Source organism: Macaca fascicularis, chromosome 1 (assembly GCF_037993035.2).
Source record: "Macaca fascicularis isolate 582-1 chromosome 1, T2T-MFA8v1.1".
In the NCBI taxonomy this organism is placed as follows: domain Eukaryota; kingdom Metazoa; phylum Chordata; class Mammalia; order Primates; family Cercopithecidae; genus Macaca; species Macaca fascicularis.
Genome location: NC_088375.1, coordinates 81,110,059 through 81,130,641, shown reverse-complemented (window position 1 = coordinate 81,130,641; position 20,583 = coordinate 81,110,059). Strand labels below are relative to the sequence as shown.

The 20,583-nt window shown below is 44.4% G+C and overlaps 1 protein-coding gene across 12 annotated transcripts in view; it reads left to right on the top strand.

Annotated features, from left to right (window-relative positions):
- Positions 1 to 5,537, top strand: part of TLR5 (toll like receptor 5) — a 34,540-nt gene extending 29,003 nt beyond the window's left edge. For all 12 annotated transcript variants that reach the window (XM_005540929.5, XM_065542411.2, XM_065542408.2 and 9 more), the window contains one exon: positions 931 to 5,537. In XM_005540929.5, the coding sequence (XP_005540986.3) occupies positions 935 to 3,511 (2,577 nt within the window). In that variant the 5' untranslated portion in view covers positions 931 to 934 and the 3' untranslated portion in view covers positions 3,512 to 5,537. The remainder of the gene's footprint in view (positions 1 to 930) is intronic.
- The last annotated feature ends 15,046 nt before the right edge of the window (positions 5,538 to 20,583 follow it).

The window sequence follows — 20,583 nt, the reverse complement described above, 5'->3', positions numbered from 1 at the left end:
AGTAGCCTAGACAAGTTAAGGGAGAAAAACAATGAATTTATTTTCCACTCATCAGCCGAGCTTTCTGTGGGCTAGGAACGGGGTGCCTGGCTAAAATGAAGCAACACTGTGTCTCTTCCTGCTGTTTTCTCCAACTCCCCTCAGCAAATCAGGAATGAAAAAAACGAATGAATGAACAAACGTAGAATTATTATAAGGATTAAGTGCAGGCAGGGTGCAGTGGCTCATGCCTGTAATCGCAGCACGTTGGGAGGCCGAGGTGGGAGGATCACTTCAGCTCAGGAGTTCAAGACCAGCCTGGGCAACAAAGCGATACCCCCATCTCAATTTTTAAATTTTGATTTAGAATAATAAATAAAAATTTTTTAAAAGATTAAGTGAAATGTTTTTTAAGTACCTAGAATAGTGCCTAGTATATAGAGAATTCAACATAAGTGTTTGATAGAAAGAGAGCAAAAATAGGCCAGGTGTGGTGACTCATACCTGTAATCCCAGCACTTCAGGAGGTTGAGGTGGGCAGGTCACTTGAGCCCACAAGTTGGAGACCAGCCTGGGCAATGTGGTGAAACCCCATTTCTACTAAAAATACAAAAATTAGCCAGGTACAGTGGCACATGCCTGTAGTTCCAGCTAATCAGGTGGCTGAGATGGGAGGATAGTTTAAACCCGGGAGGCGGAGGTGGCAGTGAGCTGTGATGGTGCCACTGCCCTCCAGCCTGGGCGACAGAGCAAGACCCTGTCTCAAAAAAACAGAAAGAGAGTAAGAATAGCTTTGTCTGTATCTGCCAGCAGCCACGTTTGTGGAGTCAGAGGAATGAAGGGGTCAAAGGGAACAGGAACATCATAGAGAATACCCCCAGGATCTGAAGACCCCAGTGCAATACCTCCAGCTTAAATGCCTGTGTTTTCATTCTCCCTTCTTCTCCATAGGATCATGGGAGACCACCTGGACCTTCTCCTAGGAGTGGTACTTGTGGCCAGTCCTGTGTTTGGATTTCCTTCCTGCTCCTTTGATGGCCGAATAGCCTTTTATCGTTTCTGCAACCTCACCCAGGTCCCCCAGGTCCTCAACACCACTGAGAGGCTCCTGCTGAGCTTCAACTATATCCGGACAGTCACTGTTTCATCCTTCCCCTTTCTGGAACAGCTGCAGCTGCTGGAGCTCGGGAACCAGTATACCCCCTTGACTATTGACAAGGAGGCCTTCAGAAACCTGCCCAACCTTAGAATCTTGGACCTGGGAAGTAGTCAGATATACTTCTTGCATCCAGATGCTTTTCAGGGACTGTTCCATCTGTTTGAACTTAGACTGTATTTCTGTGGTCTCTCCGATGCTGTATTGAAAGATGGTTATTTCAGAAATTTAAAGTCTTTAACTCGCTTGGATCTATCCAAAAATCAGATTCGTAGCCTTTACCTTCATCCTTCATTTGGGAAGCTGAATTCCTTGAAGTCCATAGATTTTTCCTCCAACCAAATATTTCTTGTATGTGAACATGAGCTCGAGCCCCTCCAAGGGAAAATGCTCTCCTTTTTCAGCCTCGCAGCTAATAACTTGTATAGCAGAGTCTCAGTGGACTGGGGAAAATGTATGAACCCGTTCAGAAACATGGTGCTGGAGACACTAGATGTTTCTGGAAATGGCTGGACAGTGGATATCACAAGAAACTTTAGCAATGCCATCAGCAAAAGCCAGGCCTTCTCTTTGATTCTTGCCCACCACATCATGGGTGCCGGGTTTGGCTTCCATAACATCAAAGATCCTGACCAGAACACATTTGCTGGCCTGGCCAGAAGTTCAGTGAGACACCTGGACCTTTCACATGGGTTTATCTTCTCCCTGAACTCCCGAGTCTTTGAGACACTCCAGGATTTGCAGGTTCTGAACCTTGCCTACAACAAGATAAATAAGATTGTGGTTGAAGCATTTTACGGACTTGACAACCTCCAAGTTCTCAATTTGTCGTATAACCTTCTGGGGGAACTTTACAGTTCGAATTTCTATGGACTACCTAAGGTAGCCTACATTGATTTGCAAAAGAATCACATTGGAATAATTCAAGACCAAACATTCAAATTCCTGGAAAACTTACAGACCTTGGATCTCCGAGACAATGCTCTTACAACCATTCATTTTATTCCAAGCATACCTGATATCTTCTTAAGTGGCAATAAACTAGTGACTTTGTCAGAGATCAACCTTACGGCCAACTTCATCCACTTATCAGAAAACAGGCTAGAAAATCTAGATATTCTCTACTTTCTCCTACGGGTACCTCATCTCCAGATTCTCATTTTAAATCAAAATCGCTTATCCTCTTGTAGTGGAGATCAAACACCTTCAGAGAATCCCAGCTTAGAACAGCTTTTCCTTGGAGAAAATATGTTGCAACTTGCCTGGGAAACTGAGCTCTGTTGGGATGTTTTTGAGGGACTTTCTAATCTTCAAGTTCTGTATTTGAATAATAACTATCTTAATTCCCTTCCACCAGGAATATTTAAACATCTGACTGCATTAAAGGGACTAAGCCTCAACTCCAACAGGCTGACAGTTCTTTCTCACAATGATTTACCTGCTAATTTAGAGATCCTGGACATATCTGGGAATCAGCTCCTAGCTCCCGATCCTGATGTATTTGTATCACTTAGTGTCTTGGATATAACTCATAACAAATTCATTTGTGAATGTGCACTTAGCACTTTTATCCATTGGCTTAATCACACCAATGTCACTATAGCTGGGCCTCCTGCAGACATACATTGCGTGTACCCTGACTCGCTCTCCGGGGTTTCCCTCTTCTCTCTTTCCACGGAAGCTTGTGATGAAGAGGAAGTCTTAAAGTCCCTGAAGTTCTCCCTTTTCATTGTATGCACTGTCACTCTGACTCTGTTCCTCATGACCATCCTCATAGTCACGAAGTTCCGGGGCTTCTGTTTTATCTGTTATAAGACAGCCCAGAGACTGGTGTTCAAGTACCATCCCCAGGGCACAGAACCTGATACGTACAAATATGATGCCTATTTGTGCTTCAGCAGCAAAGACTTCGCATGGGTGCAGAATGCTTTGCTCAAACACCTGGACACTCAATACAGTGACCAAAACAGATTTAACCTGTGCTTTGAAGAAAGAGACTTTGTCCCGGGAGAAAACCACATTGCCAATATCCAGGACGCCATCTGGAACAGTAGAAAGATTGTTTGTCTTGTGAGCAGACACTTCCTTAGAGATGGTTGGTGCCTTGAAGCCTTCAGTTATGCCCAGGGCAGGTGCTTATCTGACCTTAACAGTGCTCTCATCATGGTGGTGGTTGGGTCCTTGTCCCAGTACCAGTTGATGAAACATCAATCCATTAGAGGCTTTGTACAGAAACAGCAGTACTTGAGGTGGCCTGAGGATCTCCAGGATGTTGGCTGGTTTCTTCATAAACTCTCTCAACAGATACTAAAGAAAGAAAAAGAAAAGAAGAAAGACAGTAACATTCCGTTGCGAACTGTAGCAACCATCTCCTAATCAAAGGAGCAATTTCCAACCTATCTCAAGCCACAAATAACTCTTCACTTTGTATTTACACCAAGTTACCATTTTGGGGTCCTCTCCGGAGATTTCTTTTCTTTTTGCTACTATGAAAACAACATAAATCTCTCGATTTTCATATCAACACCATGTTCTGTCTCACTAACCTCTAAATAGAAAATAATAGATCTAGAAAATTGCAGCTGCCCTTAGAGATTCCCAGTCTCCATTGGTTTTCTTTCAGATCCAATAATACTGTTCTGTCCTGCTGTGTTGATTATGGAATGTATCCCTAATCATGGGAAGGACACCTTGGGAGAAGCTGCAGATGGCTGACGTGCTTTCTTTAGCATTCAGTCAAAAATGAGATGGTCCATGATTCTGGGTTCTCTGTGTTCTGCAAAACAACATTAAGTGGAAAACAAACAGAAGCAGAGGCACATTTCCTTCTTTTGCCACAGAAACAATGCCACTATTGAGTGCAAGTCACGCTTTGTCTTGTAGATAAGAGGTGGCCCCAAAGAAGCTGGGATGAATGAGAGTCACTCCCTCTCTTGTGGCTGTACCGCACTTCATGTTCTTACCTTCAGCTTCTCCAGGTCTTGCCCAGTGAGCCAAGAACTTTCTTTTACATGCTGCCTTTATTTCAGCCTGGCCTTCAAGACCTTCCGTGATTTATCACCAACCTACCTTTTCAGCTTTATTTCCTAGCACACCTCATTGATCAGCCGCTCAGGCTGTTGCATGAAAAACACGGACTTTGCACACAGATCCTGGGTTGAGTTCTGAGTCAGCTGTGTATTAGCTGTGTAACCTTGGCCATGGTATGCCCTTGCTGGGCCTACATTTTCTCACATAACAGCATCTATGTCATAGAATTCCTGTGAAAATTAAATTGGCCAAGGATGTCAGGGCCTCTCAGATCTTTTCCTTTGTTGCCCTAATGACCACAAGAGCACACACACACTGAAGGCCTTCTGGGGGCAGTCGCAATTTCAATGAAGTTGTACTTTTTCATCTTCAATGAAATCTATGTGTATTTTCCATTCTGTTCCTTTTTTTCGTGTTTATTAATATAGAAATGTGTTTTTGCAAAAGGATTAAGAACACTTAAAGCAAGGAAACTGTGCCAAAATTACCCCATAGCTTCACACACTGCCTCCTCCAAGTCCAGCATAACTCCAGGTCACCTCCTCAGCTCTCCAGACTGTCACCTTCTTCCCCTCACTGGGCCCCTCAATTCTGACTCCTACAATACACACACACACACATACACACATACACACACACACACACACACACACTTCTCATCCCAACTTCTTTCAGCCACTTATAATCAATGAGACCGAGCTTGCCCTGCATCCAGTGATGGCATTATTTTCATGCACATCATGCAGGCCCCACTCTTCCTCTTTCCTCTGGATTCTTCTCCCATCTCTGCACATCCATCCTACATGCTCAAAATCCAGCCCATGAAGCTCCCTGGGATCCCTCCAACCCAAAGTCCTGTCTCCCTTTTGTGAAAACTCTTGACACTTTATCTGGTCTTTTAAAAGTAGCTCTTACTATCACTTCCTGTCTGCTTTGTTCTGAGCCTGCCTGGCCGCCCGCCCCTCTAGAGGATAAGTTCCCTGAGGACAGACCTTGTCTTCTGTGTCCTGCCCTCACTGACTATAGCAGATCACTTATGGTTTTGGGACCATTCATGGGTTTCCCACCTACACATCTGCCCATGCTTCTTCCTCCCCGTGGAATTTCTTCTTCCCATCCTACCACTTGTCTGCCTGGTGAATTTCCTTGATTAGCACGACTGCCCATCCCTCATGACCCCAGTGACAGATTTTCTGTCACAGATACATGACATTGTGTTGTGTTGTGCCAGTGTGTTTGTGTATGTGTGTGAATGGCTTAAGTTTGTGAGACACTGCAGTCAGGACCTTGTCTTGTTCATCTGTGTACACAGGCCCATTATGGTGCCTGGCCCACAGTATGTGCTTAATAAATGTCTTGTGGATGAATGAAGTATATTGGGAAGCCCAGCCTTCCTCATGTCAACACCTGCTGTTATTAGACTTTCCACAGGAGGCACAGGGAGGATGAGGGCCTGAAAGAGCAAGATATCCATGGAGGTGCTGAGTGGTGAGCTGAAGAGGGCAGGAGACCACAGGCTGTCAGACACCCCTGAACACCATTTCAAATGGCCAGGTGTGGCACAGGGCTCCTGGGTAGTGGGACAGTGGCAGCCTGGATAAGCAGCTGTGAGTGGGGCTAGAATGGAGAGCTGAAGGGGTGGGGAGGAAAACAGAACCAACATGAATTTGCAGTGAATAAGGTCTCCTGGAACCTTGTGCTAAGAAATACAGTAAAACAGGGCCAGGCACTGGTGGCTCATGCTTGTAATCCCAGCACTTTGGGAGGCCAAGGTGGGCCAATCACTTGAGGTCAGGAGTTTGAGACCAGCCTGCCCAACATGGTGAAAACCCATCTCTAGTAAAAATACAAAAATTAGCTGGGCGTGGTGGTGCACGCCTGTAATCCCAGCTACTCGGGAGGCTGAGGCAGGAGAATTCCTCGAACCCAAGAGGTGGAGATTGCAGTGAGCCAAGATGGCACTATTGCACTCCTGGGTGACAGAGTGATCCTAACTCAAAAAAAAAAAAAAAAAAAAAAAAAGGAAAAGAAAAAGAAAAAGAAAGAAAGAAAGACAGTAAAACCAAACAAAAGTATACTGTGCCAGTAACAGGTATAACTGCAAATCAGGAAGACTGGAAAGATCACTCTGCCTCGGTTCATGCTCTCCTGTCCCACCTGCCACTCAGCCATGGTTTTCCCCCAGCTCTAGGGAGTGTGAAAGGGGCACCCAGGACACTGAAGAAATCTCCTGGTCAGAACACCTTGTAAGAAACTCCTAGGGAAAGGGGTTTCCCAGTCTGGCTAGGGGTTGGAGGTAGTGCTACAATAGGGACCTCCCTTGGTTTGGGTGACCATCGCTATGATTCTATTTTCCAAACCAAACCTGGGACATGTAAAATGACAAGTGCAGGTGTATTTACAGGAAGAACAAGCTGAAACACAGATAACTCTCAACATAGGAAAGAAGTCTATCCCACAGCCTTTTCTAATCTTCTTATTTAAAAACACAAATTACAAGTAATTTTCCTAATGAAACACATTTAAAAGGCACCTTTTGTGGTCTTTGTATAGAGTGTATGGGGGACCTGTTCACTTCTACATCCTAGCCACTGTTGGATTCAACATACCACTCTATTTCAAAACTTCCCTTTTCTGGCAAAGATCCAAAACTTACTAAAATTATTTTAATTTGTCTTCTTTTCCATGGTCAGGCCCAGCAGTTGGAATTCTTTTTGAGGCTATTTTCCCAAGTATTTATCACGTCACAAGACTTGCTGCGTACCTGACAAAAGGAAGGCCCAACAGAGGGAGCCACATTGGGAAGTGGGCCCTGGGGAGTCTGCTGAGATGCTGGTTGCTAAGTGACTGCCCTGTCTTCCACGGGGCAGTGATTCAAAGCCATGCCTCAGGAAATAGATAAATTCCACATAGCATGGACCTCTGGGGTCACTCCAAAATAGTGAGAAACTACCACAGTTCAATCTCAGAATGGCTAGAGCTTTCTGTAGTTGAAACTGTGACTATTCTGGAAAGATCTAGAATATTGACTAGGGCTGCTGAAAACTTCAAAGAGAATCCCACTCATGCCAAATACAACTCACTCTGAAAATCCCTTGCCAACCACATGCACTTGCAGTGAAGAATGTTTTAGAGAGTCTTGATATTATGTAGAGCAAATGTGGTTTGAAGTTTTAAATCATGACAGAACCACATTAAGAGAACAAGAGACTGTGGAGTAAAAGTTAAAGACAGTTAAATGCTCATGTACCACAATATAAAATTGATTTTTAAAAGTCTACAATATTAAATCAAGAAATATTCCAAATATATGTATTTCGAAGTATGAAAATGCCAGAAGAAAGAACTAGACAAATTAATGATGATTGCCTGAGGAAGTTCTGCCCAATTATTCCATTTGGAGCATCTAGAAAAGCTGGAGAAACTATTTTTTAGAATCTATTTAAAGACACTGGAAAGCTACAAGGTAGTAAATGGGGCCAAGAGGCAAGAGAAGAAGGAAATCAAGAAAGATGACTACATTGCAATTAAGACCATCTATTCACCAAAGAAAGACTATCAGTGAATGAAAAGGGAAACTTTAGCATGGAGAGAGATATATGTAATACACGTATCCAGAAAGGACTCAAGCCAAAATCTAAAAGAACTTCTACAAATCAATAAGAAAAAGACCACAGAAAAGAAAAATGGACATGACACTTAAGAATTTCACAAAAGGATATCCAATGTCCAATAAGGAAATGAAAAGATATTCAGCCTCCTTTAGTCATTAGAGACGTACAAATTGAAACCACATCGCAATCCCACTACCCACCCACCAGAATGGCTAACATTAAGAAGACTGACAGTACCAAGTATTGGCAAGGCTGTGAAGCAATTGAAACTTCCCTGCGTAATTGGTGAGAATGTAAATTGGCACACTATAAAGCAGGGTTCCCCAAACCCCAGGGCCACAGACCTGTAGCGGTCTGTGGCCTGATAGGAAGCGGGTCATATAGCTGGAGATGAGTAGCAGGCAAGCGAGTGAAACTTCGTCTGTGTTTGCAGCCACTCCTCATCGCTTGCATTACTGCCTGAGCTCCGCCTCCTGTCAGATCAGCCACGGCATTAGATTCTCATAGGAGCTTGAACTTCGTGTACGAGGGATCTAGGTGGTTTGACCCTTATGAGAATCTAATGCCTGATGGTCGTCATTGTCTTCCATCACCCCTAGATGGGACCATCTAGTTGCAGGAGAACAAGCTCAGGGCTCCCACTGATTCTACATTGTGGTGAGCTGTATAATTATTTCATTATATATTACAATGTAACAATAATAGAAATATAGTGCACAATAAATGTAATGGGCTTGAATCATTCTGAAACCAACCCACCCTTATCCCCCACCAGTCGGTGGAAAAATTGTTTTCTACGAAACTGGTCCCTGGTGCCAAAAAGGTTGACGACTGCTACTTTTATTTTTTATTTTATTATTTTTTTTTTGAGCGGAAGTCTCAGTCTGTCACACAGCCTTGAGTGCAGTGGTACAATCTCAGCTCACTGTAACATCCGCCTCCCAGGTTTAAGCAATTCTCCTGCCTCAGCCTCCCAACTAGCTGGGATTACAGGTGCATGCCACCACACTCAGCTAATTTTTTTGTCTTTTTAGTAGAGATGGGGTTTCGCCCTGTAGGCCAGACTGGTCTGGAACTCCTGACCTCAAGTGATCTGCCTGCCTGGGCTCCCAAAGTGCTGGGATTACAGGTGTGAGCTGTGCCCAGTCGGAGACTGCTACTTTAAAGAACAGTTAGTCGTCTACTAAAGTTGAACCACACATGCCCTGTGATGCTGAAATTCTACTCATAAGTATATACACACTAGAAATCCATGCACTTATGCACCAAAACACACGCACAAAAATGTTGGTAGTAGCATTATTTGTAGTAGCCAACATTGGAAACAATCCATATGTCCGTCAACCACAAAATAGATCAATAAATTCTGGTAATTGAAAGCCTTGCAGAAATGACAATTAGCCAATTATAGCTACATGTAACAACATAAGTGAATCTTGAAAAAAATGTTAAGTCAAAGAAGCAAGGCATAATGATGAGACACCAAGTAGTTGCAATTTGAGAAATTTTAACAAGGCAGAACTCATCTGTGGTGATAATGAGGACAGTAGTCACCTCTGGGGAGGAGCAGGTAGCGCTGGAGGGGGCTTCGAGGATGCTAGATATGTTTTATGGCCTGACCTGGGTGACAGCAAGACTTTTGATAATACATCTTATCTGCACTGATGAATTTGTTTACTTTTCTGTGAGATACTAGATTTCCATTTAAAAAACAATTTTTTCCTTTTTTTTTTTTTTTTTTTTTTGAGATGGAGTCTCACTCTGTCACCCAGGCTGGAGTGCAGTGTCACATCTTGGCTCACTGCAACCTCTGCCTCCTGGGTTGGAGCAGTTCCCCTGCCTCAGCCTCCCAAGTAGCTAGGATTACAGATGTGTGCCACCAGGCCCAGATAATTTTTGTATTTTTAGTAGAGACAGGGTTTCACCATGTTGGCCAAGCTGGTCTTGAACTCCTGACCTCAGGTGATCCACCCACCTCAGCCTTGCAGAGTGCTGGGATATGAATTAGGCAGATTTGTTGGTTAAAGGAATAGAAACATGTAGCAGACTAATTCATGTAGAGCTTCTGGGACATTCTTCCCAAGATACCTTATTTTTGTCAGGGATGGCCTCTGATCTAAATGTGTTTCCATGCTCTGCTCCCACCAAATGAAAAACACAAGTGATTATCCTGGAGGGCTTAGGGAGATTGGAGGAGTCAGGGAACTGCAAGCTTTTATTACGAGTATTTGATATTATTTAAAGTTTAACTCTGTGCATGCATTTCATTAATAATACTTAAAACAGACAAAAACAAAAATAAATATGTACTTACATAAAATTAAGACAGTAACTCCTGCCCTTGGCAGAAGACGGAGAATCTAGAAATAATTAGCCAAAATTCTAAAATTAAGCCACCAACAAAAAAAATTATTTCAACAGGTGAATATGCATACAAATGATATACACACACATATATAATATATTTTATGTATAATGTTTTGCCCAATTTTATTTTTCTTAAGATTAAAGGCACTTTTAATCTCTTTTACTTAGCAATTAAATATTTGATTTCTTCATAGCCACAATAACTTCCATTTAGATAGACCTTTAAGAAATTAAACATTTTGGCCGGGCGCGGTGGCTCAAGCCTGTAATCCCAGCACTTTGGGAGGCCGAGATGGGCGGATCACGAGGTCAGGAGATCGAGACCATCCTGGCGAACACGGTGAAACCCCGTCTCTACTAAAAAAATACAAAAAAACTAGCCGGGCGAGGCGGCGGGCGCCTGTAGTCCCAGCTACTCGGGAGGCTGAGGCAGGAGAATGGCGTAAACCCGGGGGGCGGAGCTTGCAGTGAGCTGAGATCCGGCCACTGCACTCCAGCCTGGGCGACAGAGCCAGACTCCGTCTCAAAAAAAAAAAAAAAAAAGAAATTAAACATTTTTATTTCACAGAAAATTCCATGGAAAGAACTCACTAAGGCTTCCATGGTCCTCTTAGACACCACAGTCCAGGAGAGTCTGACAAGGTGGCTTTATTCCTGAAACTCAGGGGTCTGATCCAACGAACTGGAAATTGTGTTTCTTTTCCCAGCTCAGGCTATTCACCTCCTCAGGCCCCTGTTTTCCTGTCTCCTCCCCAGGAAGGTTGCGATAAAAATCAATGACATCATGTCTCATCGGGCCCCAGCCACCCTTCAGGAAGCAAGTGCTTTGGCGGAGTGGAGACTGGGGCATTTTTCTGCTGCGCTGGCCTGCGTCTGCCGTTAGCCCTAGCCCTAGGGGCCTAACACTTGAGGTCACCTTCATGGTTTTTCCAGTGACCTTGGCCATTAATGAGCTCCCAGGGCTTTCCCTAGCTGCAGCTGTGTTATAGTGCCAGGATCTTCCAAGCCTGCAGGTTGTGCCAAGCCTGGAAGGATTTGCAAAAGTAAGTCACCAGTAGTTTCCATGCACTGGTCCCTGTGAAAACAAAAGAAGCTTTTTGGAGTGTGAACTAGGGATCACCACTGGTTATTTAAGGAAGACACTCAGGCTTAGGTGTGAAATAAAGGAGAAGCTGGTGTGGGGAGTTCCTGGCTGGCAAGGGACAACCCCAACGTGAGCCTCGGGTGAGGAGTTCCCCAGCCGGCTTCTTCTGGGCTTGGAATGAGAATGCGGAGTTGCAGTCTTAGCTGTGTGTTGTTTCACCCCTTGGAGCTTCAGGGTTTGGTTTGTTGTTGTTGTTTCCCCCAGGATTAAAAGGTATATGGAACTAATTAGCACAGTTCCTAGCACAAAATAAATGCACATTAACACCTGGTAGTGCAGAGACAGAAACTATGTTGTGGAAAAGTTGACCATCTAGGTTTCTCTGGGTTCCACAGGTCTGCTTCTAGTTCCACTGGTCTGGACACAGTTCCTTGTCCCTGGGGTGAATCTAATCTCTTTGGAGGTCAAGGCAATACCTCTGGAAATCTGAGAAGAAAATCAGTAAACTGGGTTTTTCTTAAACATACAATAAAATGGATAAAGTCCAAATGTATATTTCAGTGTCTACACCCATGTAACCATTACCTCCATCAGCATATAGAATGTTTCCTTTGCTCCAGAAAGTTCCCTCCTTCCCTTTCCTGCCAATCCTTACCCCTGCCCCAACTCAGACAACCACTGTTGTAATCTATCAACATAGACTGATTTTGGCTGCTCTAGAACTTCATTGATTGAATCATTTGATCAACCTTTGCATCTGTCTTCCTTTATGTAACATAATTTTTTGAGATGCTTTCCAGGATATTATAATATCAGTGAGCTTCCTTTTTATTGCAGTGTGGATACGTTACAATTTATTTATCCGGTCTCCTATTGAGGGACACCTGGATTGTTTCCAGTTTTTAGCTATTAGAAATAAAGCTACTATGTCCATTCATTTACAAATATTTTTGTGGACATGTTTTCCTTTCTCTTGGATAAACATGTAGGAGTGAAATTGCCAGGTCATAAGGTAGGTGTATGTTCTCCTGTTGTATTAGTCTGTTTTCATGCTGTTGATAAAGGCATACCCAAGACCGGGCAGTTTACAAAAGAAAGAGGTTTATAGCCTGGGTACAGTGGTTCCAACCTGTAATCCAGCACTTTGGGAGGCTGAGGCATGTGGATCACCTGAGGTCAGGAGTTTGAGACCAGCCTGGCCAACGTGGCAAAAGCCCGTCTCTACTAAAAATACAAAAATTAGCCAGGCATGGTGGCATGTGCCTGTAATCCCATCTACTAGGGGGGCTGAGGCAGGAGGACTACTTGAACCCAGGAGGCAGAGGTTGCAGTGAGCCGACATTGTGTCACTGCACTCCAGCCTGGGCAACAGAGCAAGACTTCATCTCAAAAAAAAAAAAAAAAAGAAAGAGGTTTATTGGACTTACAGTTCCATGTGGCTGGAGAAGCCTCACAATCATGGTGGAAGGTGAAAGGCACATCTCACATGGCAGCAGACAAGAGAAGAGAGCTTGTAGAGGGAAACTCCCCCTTACTACACCATCAGATCTCATGAGACTCATTTGCTATCATGAGAATAGCACAGGAAAGACGTGCCCCCATGATTCAATTACCTTTCACTAGGTCCCTCCCACAACATATGGGAATTCAAGGTGACATTTGGGTGGGGACACAGCCAAACCATATCATTCTGCCCCTGTTCCCTCCCAAATTTCATGTCCTCACATTTCAAAGACAATCATGCCTTCCCAATAGTCCCCCAGAGTCTTAACTCATTTTAGCATTAACTCAAAAGTCCACAGTGCAATGTCTCATCTGAGACCAGGCAAGTCCCTTCTGCCTATGAGCCTGTAAAATCAAAAGCAAGTTAGTTACTTCCTAGATACAGTGGGGGTACAGGCCTTGGGTAAATACAGCCATTCCAAATGGGAGAAATTGGCCAAAATGAAGGGGTTACAGGACCCATGCAAGTCTGAAATCCAGCAGGGCAGTCAAATCTTAAAGCTCCCAAATTATGTCCTTTGATTCCATGTCTCACATCCAGATCACGCTGATGCAATAGGTAGGTTCCCATGGTCTTGGGCAGCTCCACCCCTGTGGCTTTGCAGTGTATAGCCTCTCTCCCAGCTGCTTTCATGGGCTGGCATTGAGTGTCTGCAGCTTTTCCAGACACACAGTGCAAGCTGTCAGTGGATCTACCATTCTGGGGTCTGGAAGACAGTGGCCCTCTTCTCACAGCTTCACTAGGTAGTACCTCAGTAGGGACTCTCTGTGGGGACTCTGACCCCACATTTCCCTTCTGCACTGCCCTAGCAGAGGTTCCCCCTGAGAGCCCTGCCCCTGCAGCAAACTTCTGCCTGGACGTCCAGGTGTTTCCACACATCCTCTGAAATCTAGGCAGAGGTTCCCAAAACCTCAATTCTTGACTTCAGTGCACTCGCAGGCTCAACACCATGTGGAAGCTGCCAAGGCTTGAGGCTTGCACCTTCTGAAACCACAGCCTGAGCTCTACGTTGGCCCCTTTCAGCTACAGCTGGAGCAGCTGGGACCAAGTCCCTAGGCTGCACACAGCATGGGGAACCTGGGTCTGGCCCATGAAACCACTTTTTCCTTCTAGGCCTCTAAGTCTGTGATGGGAGGGGCTGCTGTGAAGCCCTCTGACATGTCCTGGAGGCATTTTTCCCATTGTCTTGGGGATTAACATTTGGTTTCTCATTACTTATGTAAATTTCTGCAGCCAGCTTGAATTTCTCCTCAGAAAATGGGATTTTCTTTTCTATCTCATTATCAAGCTGCAAATTTTCTGAACTTATATGCTCTGCTTCCCTTATAAAACTGAATGCCTTTAACAGCACCCAAATCACCTCTTGAATGCTTTGCTGGTTAGAAATTTCTTCTGCCAGATACCCTAAATCATCTTTCTCAAGTTCAAAGTTCCACATATCTCTAGGGAAGGGACAAAATGCCACCAGTCTCTTCGCTAAAACATAAAAAGAGTCACCTTTGCTCCCGTTCCCAACAAGTTTCTCATTTCCATCTGGGACCACTTCAGCCTGGACTTAATTGTCCATATCGCTATTAGCATTTTGGGCAAAGCCATTCAACAAGTCTCTAGGAAGTTCCAAACTTTTGTACATTTTCCTGTCTTCTTCTGAGCCCTCCAAACTCTTCCAACGCCTGCCTGTTACCCAGTTCCAAAGTTGCTTCCACATTTTTGGGTATCTGTTCAGTAGCACCCCAGTCTACTGATATTAATTTACTGTATTAGTCCATTTTCACACTGCTGATAAAGACATACCCAGACTGGGCAATTTACAAAAGAAAGGTTTATTGGACTCACAGTTCCACATGGCTGGGGAGGCCTCACAATCATGGCAGAAGGTGAAAGCCACATCTTAGATGGTGGCAGACAAGAGAAAAGAGCTTTTCAGGGAAACTCCCCCTTATAATACCATCAGATCTCATGAGACTCATTTGCTATTGTGAGAACAGCATGGGAAAGAACCGCCCCCATGATTCAATTACCTTTCACTGGGTGCCTCCCACAACACATGGGAATTCAAGATGAGATTTAGATGGGGACACAGCCAAACCATATCACCTGTAAAAGAAACCACCAAGCTGTTTTCTAAAATAATGGTAACGTTTTATACTTCTCCCAGCTATGTATGAGGTTCCAGTTGCTCCATATCCTTGTCAACACTTGATATGGTCAGTGTTTTGCATTTTAGCCATCCTATTGAGTGTGAAGTAGTAGCTCATAGTAGTTTCATTTGCATTTCCCTAATGACTAACATGCTGAGTACCTGTTCACATGCTTATTAGCCATTCATGTATCTTCTTTTATGGAGTGCCTGGTCAAGATTTGTGCTCATTTTAACTGAGTTGCTTGTCTTTTAGTATTTATTTGTAGGCATGTTTTATGTATTCAGATACAAGTCTTTATCAGATATATGTATCACTATTATTTTCTCACACTCTGTGGTTTGCCTTTTCATTTTATTAACAATCAGTAAAGCTTTTAAATTTTGATGAAGTCCAATTTATCTATTTATTTTATGGTTTGTGTTCTTGTATCCTGTCTAGGGAACATTTGCCTACACCAAGATCATAAAGATGTTTTCTTCTAGAGGATTTCTAGTTTTAGCTCTTTATGTTTAAATTGAGGGAAACTAAATGTATGGCCTTAAGGAGCTGTTCCAGCCTTAGACTATACACCAGCAGAAAGGAACTCACAGCACTGAAAATATTGTTCTCCGCCCTCCCTCATCCCTCTTCTTCCTTAATGGGAAGAAAGAGTAAGAAGCTGTTCCCTCCAGCTGAAAGCAAAGGAGTACCCTAGCCCTCTGTGATAGCTGACGGCAGCATCTTTGTTAAGCAAATGGATTGTCTCTGCCAAGAAGGAAGAAAAAAAGAAGCATTAATTGGGCACCTTCTGCTTCCAGGCTCCATTCTAGAGAATTTACCTAAATCGTCTCATTGAATTCACATAACTAGATAATGTGAAGAGTGGTCACTTCCCCATTTCACAGATCAGGAAACTGAGACTCCGACTTAAAAGATGAAGCAACTTGCCTAGCTAGTGATTCCAATCTGAGTTTTGCTGATTCTTTGCTTAACCTTCCTCCACCCCCGAAATGCCCCTTTTCTTCTCCTCAGGGTGGCTCTCCCGGAGAGGCTGCTCTGTTTGCTGGAATTTACCTTGTTCTCTCCTCACTGCTGAAGCACTGTCACTGCGTCCTAACAAAACACCACAGGATCCATAAGACATTGCCTCTCATTGGAGGTTTGCTCCTTCTCCCTATCTCAGACAGGATTCAATCAAGAAAACAGAAGCCACTGTATGTACTCCAGGTGTTCAAAGTTTTAATTTAGAGAAGTAAGGGTATACTGAAATATTGCAAGACCTGGGGAAGGGGAGGTCAGGAAAGTTGACACTAAAGACCTCATCCCAAAACACTCAAAGAGATGTACACATCCCACGATTGTTGGCAGCAGCAAGCATGTTTGTTCCCAAATCTCAACTCCTTACAGATCTGGCTGTAACTACCCCTGAAGAACAAAGACCTTTCCCCTGCCTCTGTCCTAATCTCAAGGGTGCTTCTCATTTGCACACTCGAACCAGGAACCAGACAGGGACAGAGTTCGGGGAAGTATTCCTGGCTTTGCTTCTCTCTGCAGAAGGGACTTTGGCTCTGAGGGAGGGCCAGGGGTTGGTGGTAATGCCAAGTTTACCTGGGACAATCCAGCACTCTCTCTGAGGATGGCTCCAGCCCCTTGAGGGGAGTCAGCACCCTGTGAATAGCATTTTCAGCCTCTCCCAGGAAGCTGGGGCTTGGAGTGGGAGTGTCCCCCCAGGAGAGTGGCAGGGGCAGGATGATTCAGGGTCAGCCCAAACCTTAGAGACATTCCCCAAGGTGGCCAAGGCAACCATGAGCAAGAGCCAACGCCTTAGTCAACAAGACAATGGAGGGCAGCTCATCTGAAGGGCAAAGCAAAGGCCGAAGTGAGAGAAGTAAGCGCTGTGACATGGAGACCAGGTCAGGACAGGATGGATGGCTTGGGAACCAGGCTCTTAAGGAGAGAATACTCAGCACTTCTGAGAACACGACAGCTCGAGGACCCGTGCTGGCCTGGGCCCGCTCCCACGGCCCCTGATGGGAGCCTGTGTGCTCTGCAGAGAGCTGTGCCCTGTGATCAGGGAGTCTGCGACCTGGGAGGGAATACACTCAATCTCACACGGGTGGTGGAAACCTGTGCTCCCTGCACAGCCAGGGAAGATAGTGAGCTGCTTTGTGAGTGTGAGACATGAGGGGACTTACAGGTACAACAGCCAATTGACTCAAGCAAAACAATTGCAGGAAAGAAAAGGCTTTGTGAATTATGGAGTGCTGTGGGCTGAGTTGTGGACCCCCAAAATTTATTTGTTGAAGTCCTACCCCTAGTGTCTCAGAATGTTCCTTTATTTGGAGATAGGGTCTGATAGAGTTTAGATATTTGTCCCCCCAAATCTCATGTTGAAATGTAGTCCCCAGTGTGGAAGGTGGGGCCTGGTGGGAGGTGACTGGCTCGTGGAGGAGGATTTCTCATGACTGGTTCAGCCCCATCCTCATGGTGCTGTCCTCAGACAGTGAGTGAGTTCTCGTGAGATCAGGTGGGCTGAAAGTGTGTGGCCCCTCCTTCTCCCTCTCTTGCTCCTGCTTTGACCATGAAACCTGCCTGCTCCGCTTGCCTTCTGCCCTGAGTAAAAGCTCCCTGAGGCCTCCCCAGAAGCTGAGTAGATGCCATAGCCATGCTTCCTGTACAGCCCGGAGAACCATGAGCCAATTAAACCTCTTTCCTTGATAAGTTACCCACCCTCAGGTATTTCTTTATAGCAGTGCAAGAACAGACTAACACAGGATCATTGCAGGTGGAATCAGGTAAGACAAGGTTATACTATAGTAGGAAGGGGTTAATCCAATATGACTAGTGTCCTTAAAAAATGGGAAATTCATCAAGGGCAGATTGGATAAAGGAAATGTGGTACGTATACACTATGGAATACTTCACAGCTATAAAATAGGAGAAGATTATGTCCTTTGCAGAAACATGAATGGAGGTAGAGGCCATCATCCTTAGCAAACTAATGCAGGAACAGAAAACCAAATGCCACATGTTCTCACTTATAAGTGGAAGGTAAATTATGAGAACACATGGACACATAGAGGGGAACAGCACACACTGGGGTCTACTTGAGGGTAGAAGGTGGGAGGAAGGAGAGGATCAGAAAAAACTGTTGGGTACTAGGCTTAGTACCTGGGTGATAAAATAATCTGCACAACAAACCCCAGTGTCAAGAGTTTACCTATATAACAAAACTGCCCTTGTACCCTGAACCTAAAAGTTTTTTTAAAAAAGAAAAGAAAAGGGGCTGGGCATGGTGGCTCACACCTGTATAATCCCAGCACTTTAGGACACCCACGTGGGTGGATTGCTAAGCTCGGGAGTTCAAGACCAGCCTAGGCAACATGGCGAAACCCCGTCTCTACAAAAAATACAAAAATTAGCCAGGCATGGTGGCATGTACCTGAAGTCCCAACTACTTGGGGGGCTGAGGCCAGAGAATCTCTTGAACCCAGGAGGTGGAGATTGCAGTGAGTCGTGTTTGTGCCACTGCACTCTGGCCTGGTTGACAGAGCAAGACCTTGTCTCTAAACAAAACAAAACAAAACAAGAAAGAAAAGAAAAGAAAAAGAAGAAAAGACAAGAAAAGAAAAGGATATAATCAGCCAAATTCAAAATGTGTGAAATGCTACAAGGTAAAAGAACTAATTTTTTCCAACAAATAAATGACAAGAAAAAAAGAGAGAAGAGGAAACTACTATAGATTTTAAGAAATTTAAGACATATCAACCAAACACAATGTGTACATAGACCTTGTTGAGATCTTGACTTGAATAAATTGACTGTAAATAAGGCTTTTGGGGAAATGTGAACACTGAGTATCTATCTGGTAATACTGGGTTTTTCGGTTTTGGTTTTGTTTTTTGAGACAGAGTCTCACTCTGTCTCTCAGGCTGGAGTATAGTGGTGCGATCTTGGCTCACTGCAACCTCTGCTTCTCAGGTTCAAGTGATTCTCCTGCCTCAGCCTCCTGAGTAGCTGGGATTATAGGCGCACACCACCACACCTGGCTAATTTTTGTAGTAGAGACAAGGTCTCGCTATATTGGCCAGGCTGGTCGCAAATTCCTGACCTCAAGTGATCTACCTGCCTCAGCCTCCCAAAGTGCTGGGATTACAGATGTCAGCCACCATGACTGGCCAGGTAATACTGTTTTGTTTAGTTAATAGTGAGATAATTGTATCAAGATTATGTATTTAAGAGTTATTGACTGGGTGCAGTGTGGCTCATGTCTGTAATCCCAGCACTTCAGGAGGCCAAGGCAGGTGGATCACTTGAGATCAGGAGTTCAAGACCAGCCTGGCCAATATGGCAAAACCCTGTCTCTACTAAACACACACAAAATTAGCTGGGCATGGTGGCATGTGCCTGTTATCCCAGTTACTCAGGAGATTGAGGCATGAGAATTGCTTGAACCCAGGAGGTGGAGGTTGCAGTGAGCCAAGATATCACCACTGCACTCTAGCCTGTGTGACAGAGTGAGACTCTGTGTCCAAAAAAAAAAAAAAAGTTATCATTTAGAAGACATGTGACTGACATTTATGTAAATAAAATAATGATAATTAGAATTTGCTTTAAAATATTTCTGTAGAGATAGGTGCAGGGAGGAGGAACAAATGAGGTAAGATTGGCTATACACTGGTCATTGTCGACGCTATGTAATGGGTACATGGGGGCTCATTATACTATTCTTTTTTTGTATATGTCCAAAATTTTCTACTATTAAAAGTTTTTTTAAAATTTAAAATAAAAAATAAGTAAAAATGGGAAATTCAGAGGTAGACACTCACACAGAAGTGTCAGATGAAGACGAAGGCAGCAATCATAGTGATGCTTCTACAAGCCAAGGATCACCCGAAAACCACCAGAAGCCAAGGGAGAGGCCAGGAACAGACCCTCCCCACAGCCCTCAGAAGGAACCAACCCTGCTGACACCTTGATCTTGGACTTTCAGTTTCCAGGACTGTGAAACAAGACATTTCTTTGGTTCAAGCCATTCCATTTGTGCACATAGTTATGGCTGCCATGGAAAACCATCCACAGTGGGTCGGTTCCTATGGAGGTGGGGTGAGTGACGAGATGTTCCTGACTGTGCTGACAACGGAGAACAAGAGAGCTTAGGTGTGGATGGGAAAATAACTAGAAACTTCCCCTTGATCGCTCAGCATCCTATTCCTTCCCTGTCACTTCGACGTCTCTCTTTCTTGAATATGGAAGCAGCCCTGGGCCCAGCTGTTGCAGGTGGCCAGGAAGGAGCCTGGGAGGATGACGGGGTTCCTGAGCTGATGGAACTGGGCTGTGAGTAGGCAGAACCCTGTTCCACCACACACACCCCAGTGGAGGTCAGTACCCCAAATCTGACACCAGGATGTAGCGTGTCCATGGAGTCTGTCTGCTGACACCTGTCCCACCCTCCCCTGGCCTGTAACTTTGAGAGAGACAGCAGAAGACACAATTCCTACCTATGTTGCTGCCGTCCTTTATTCAACCCATTATCAGAAGTGATGACACATTGCAAAATGCTCAGGCCAGTTGAATTTCTGCAACAGGGCAAGGCAGTTAAATCCTGTCCTTCCTAGAGTCTCATTGACCAGGCTTTGAATCCCAATTCTACCATGGATTAGATTTGCAACTTTGGGCAAATTGATGAACTCTTCTGAGCTTTGGACTAATAATAGGATTTTGTG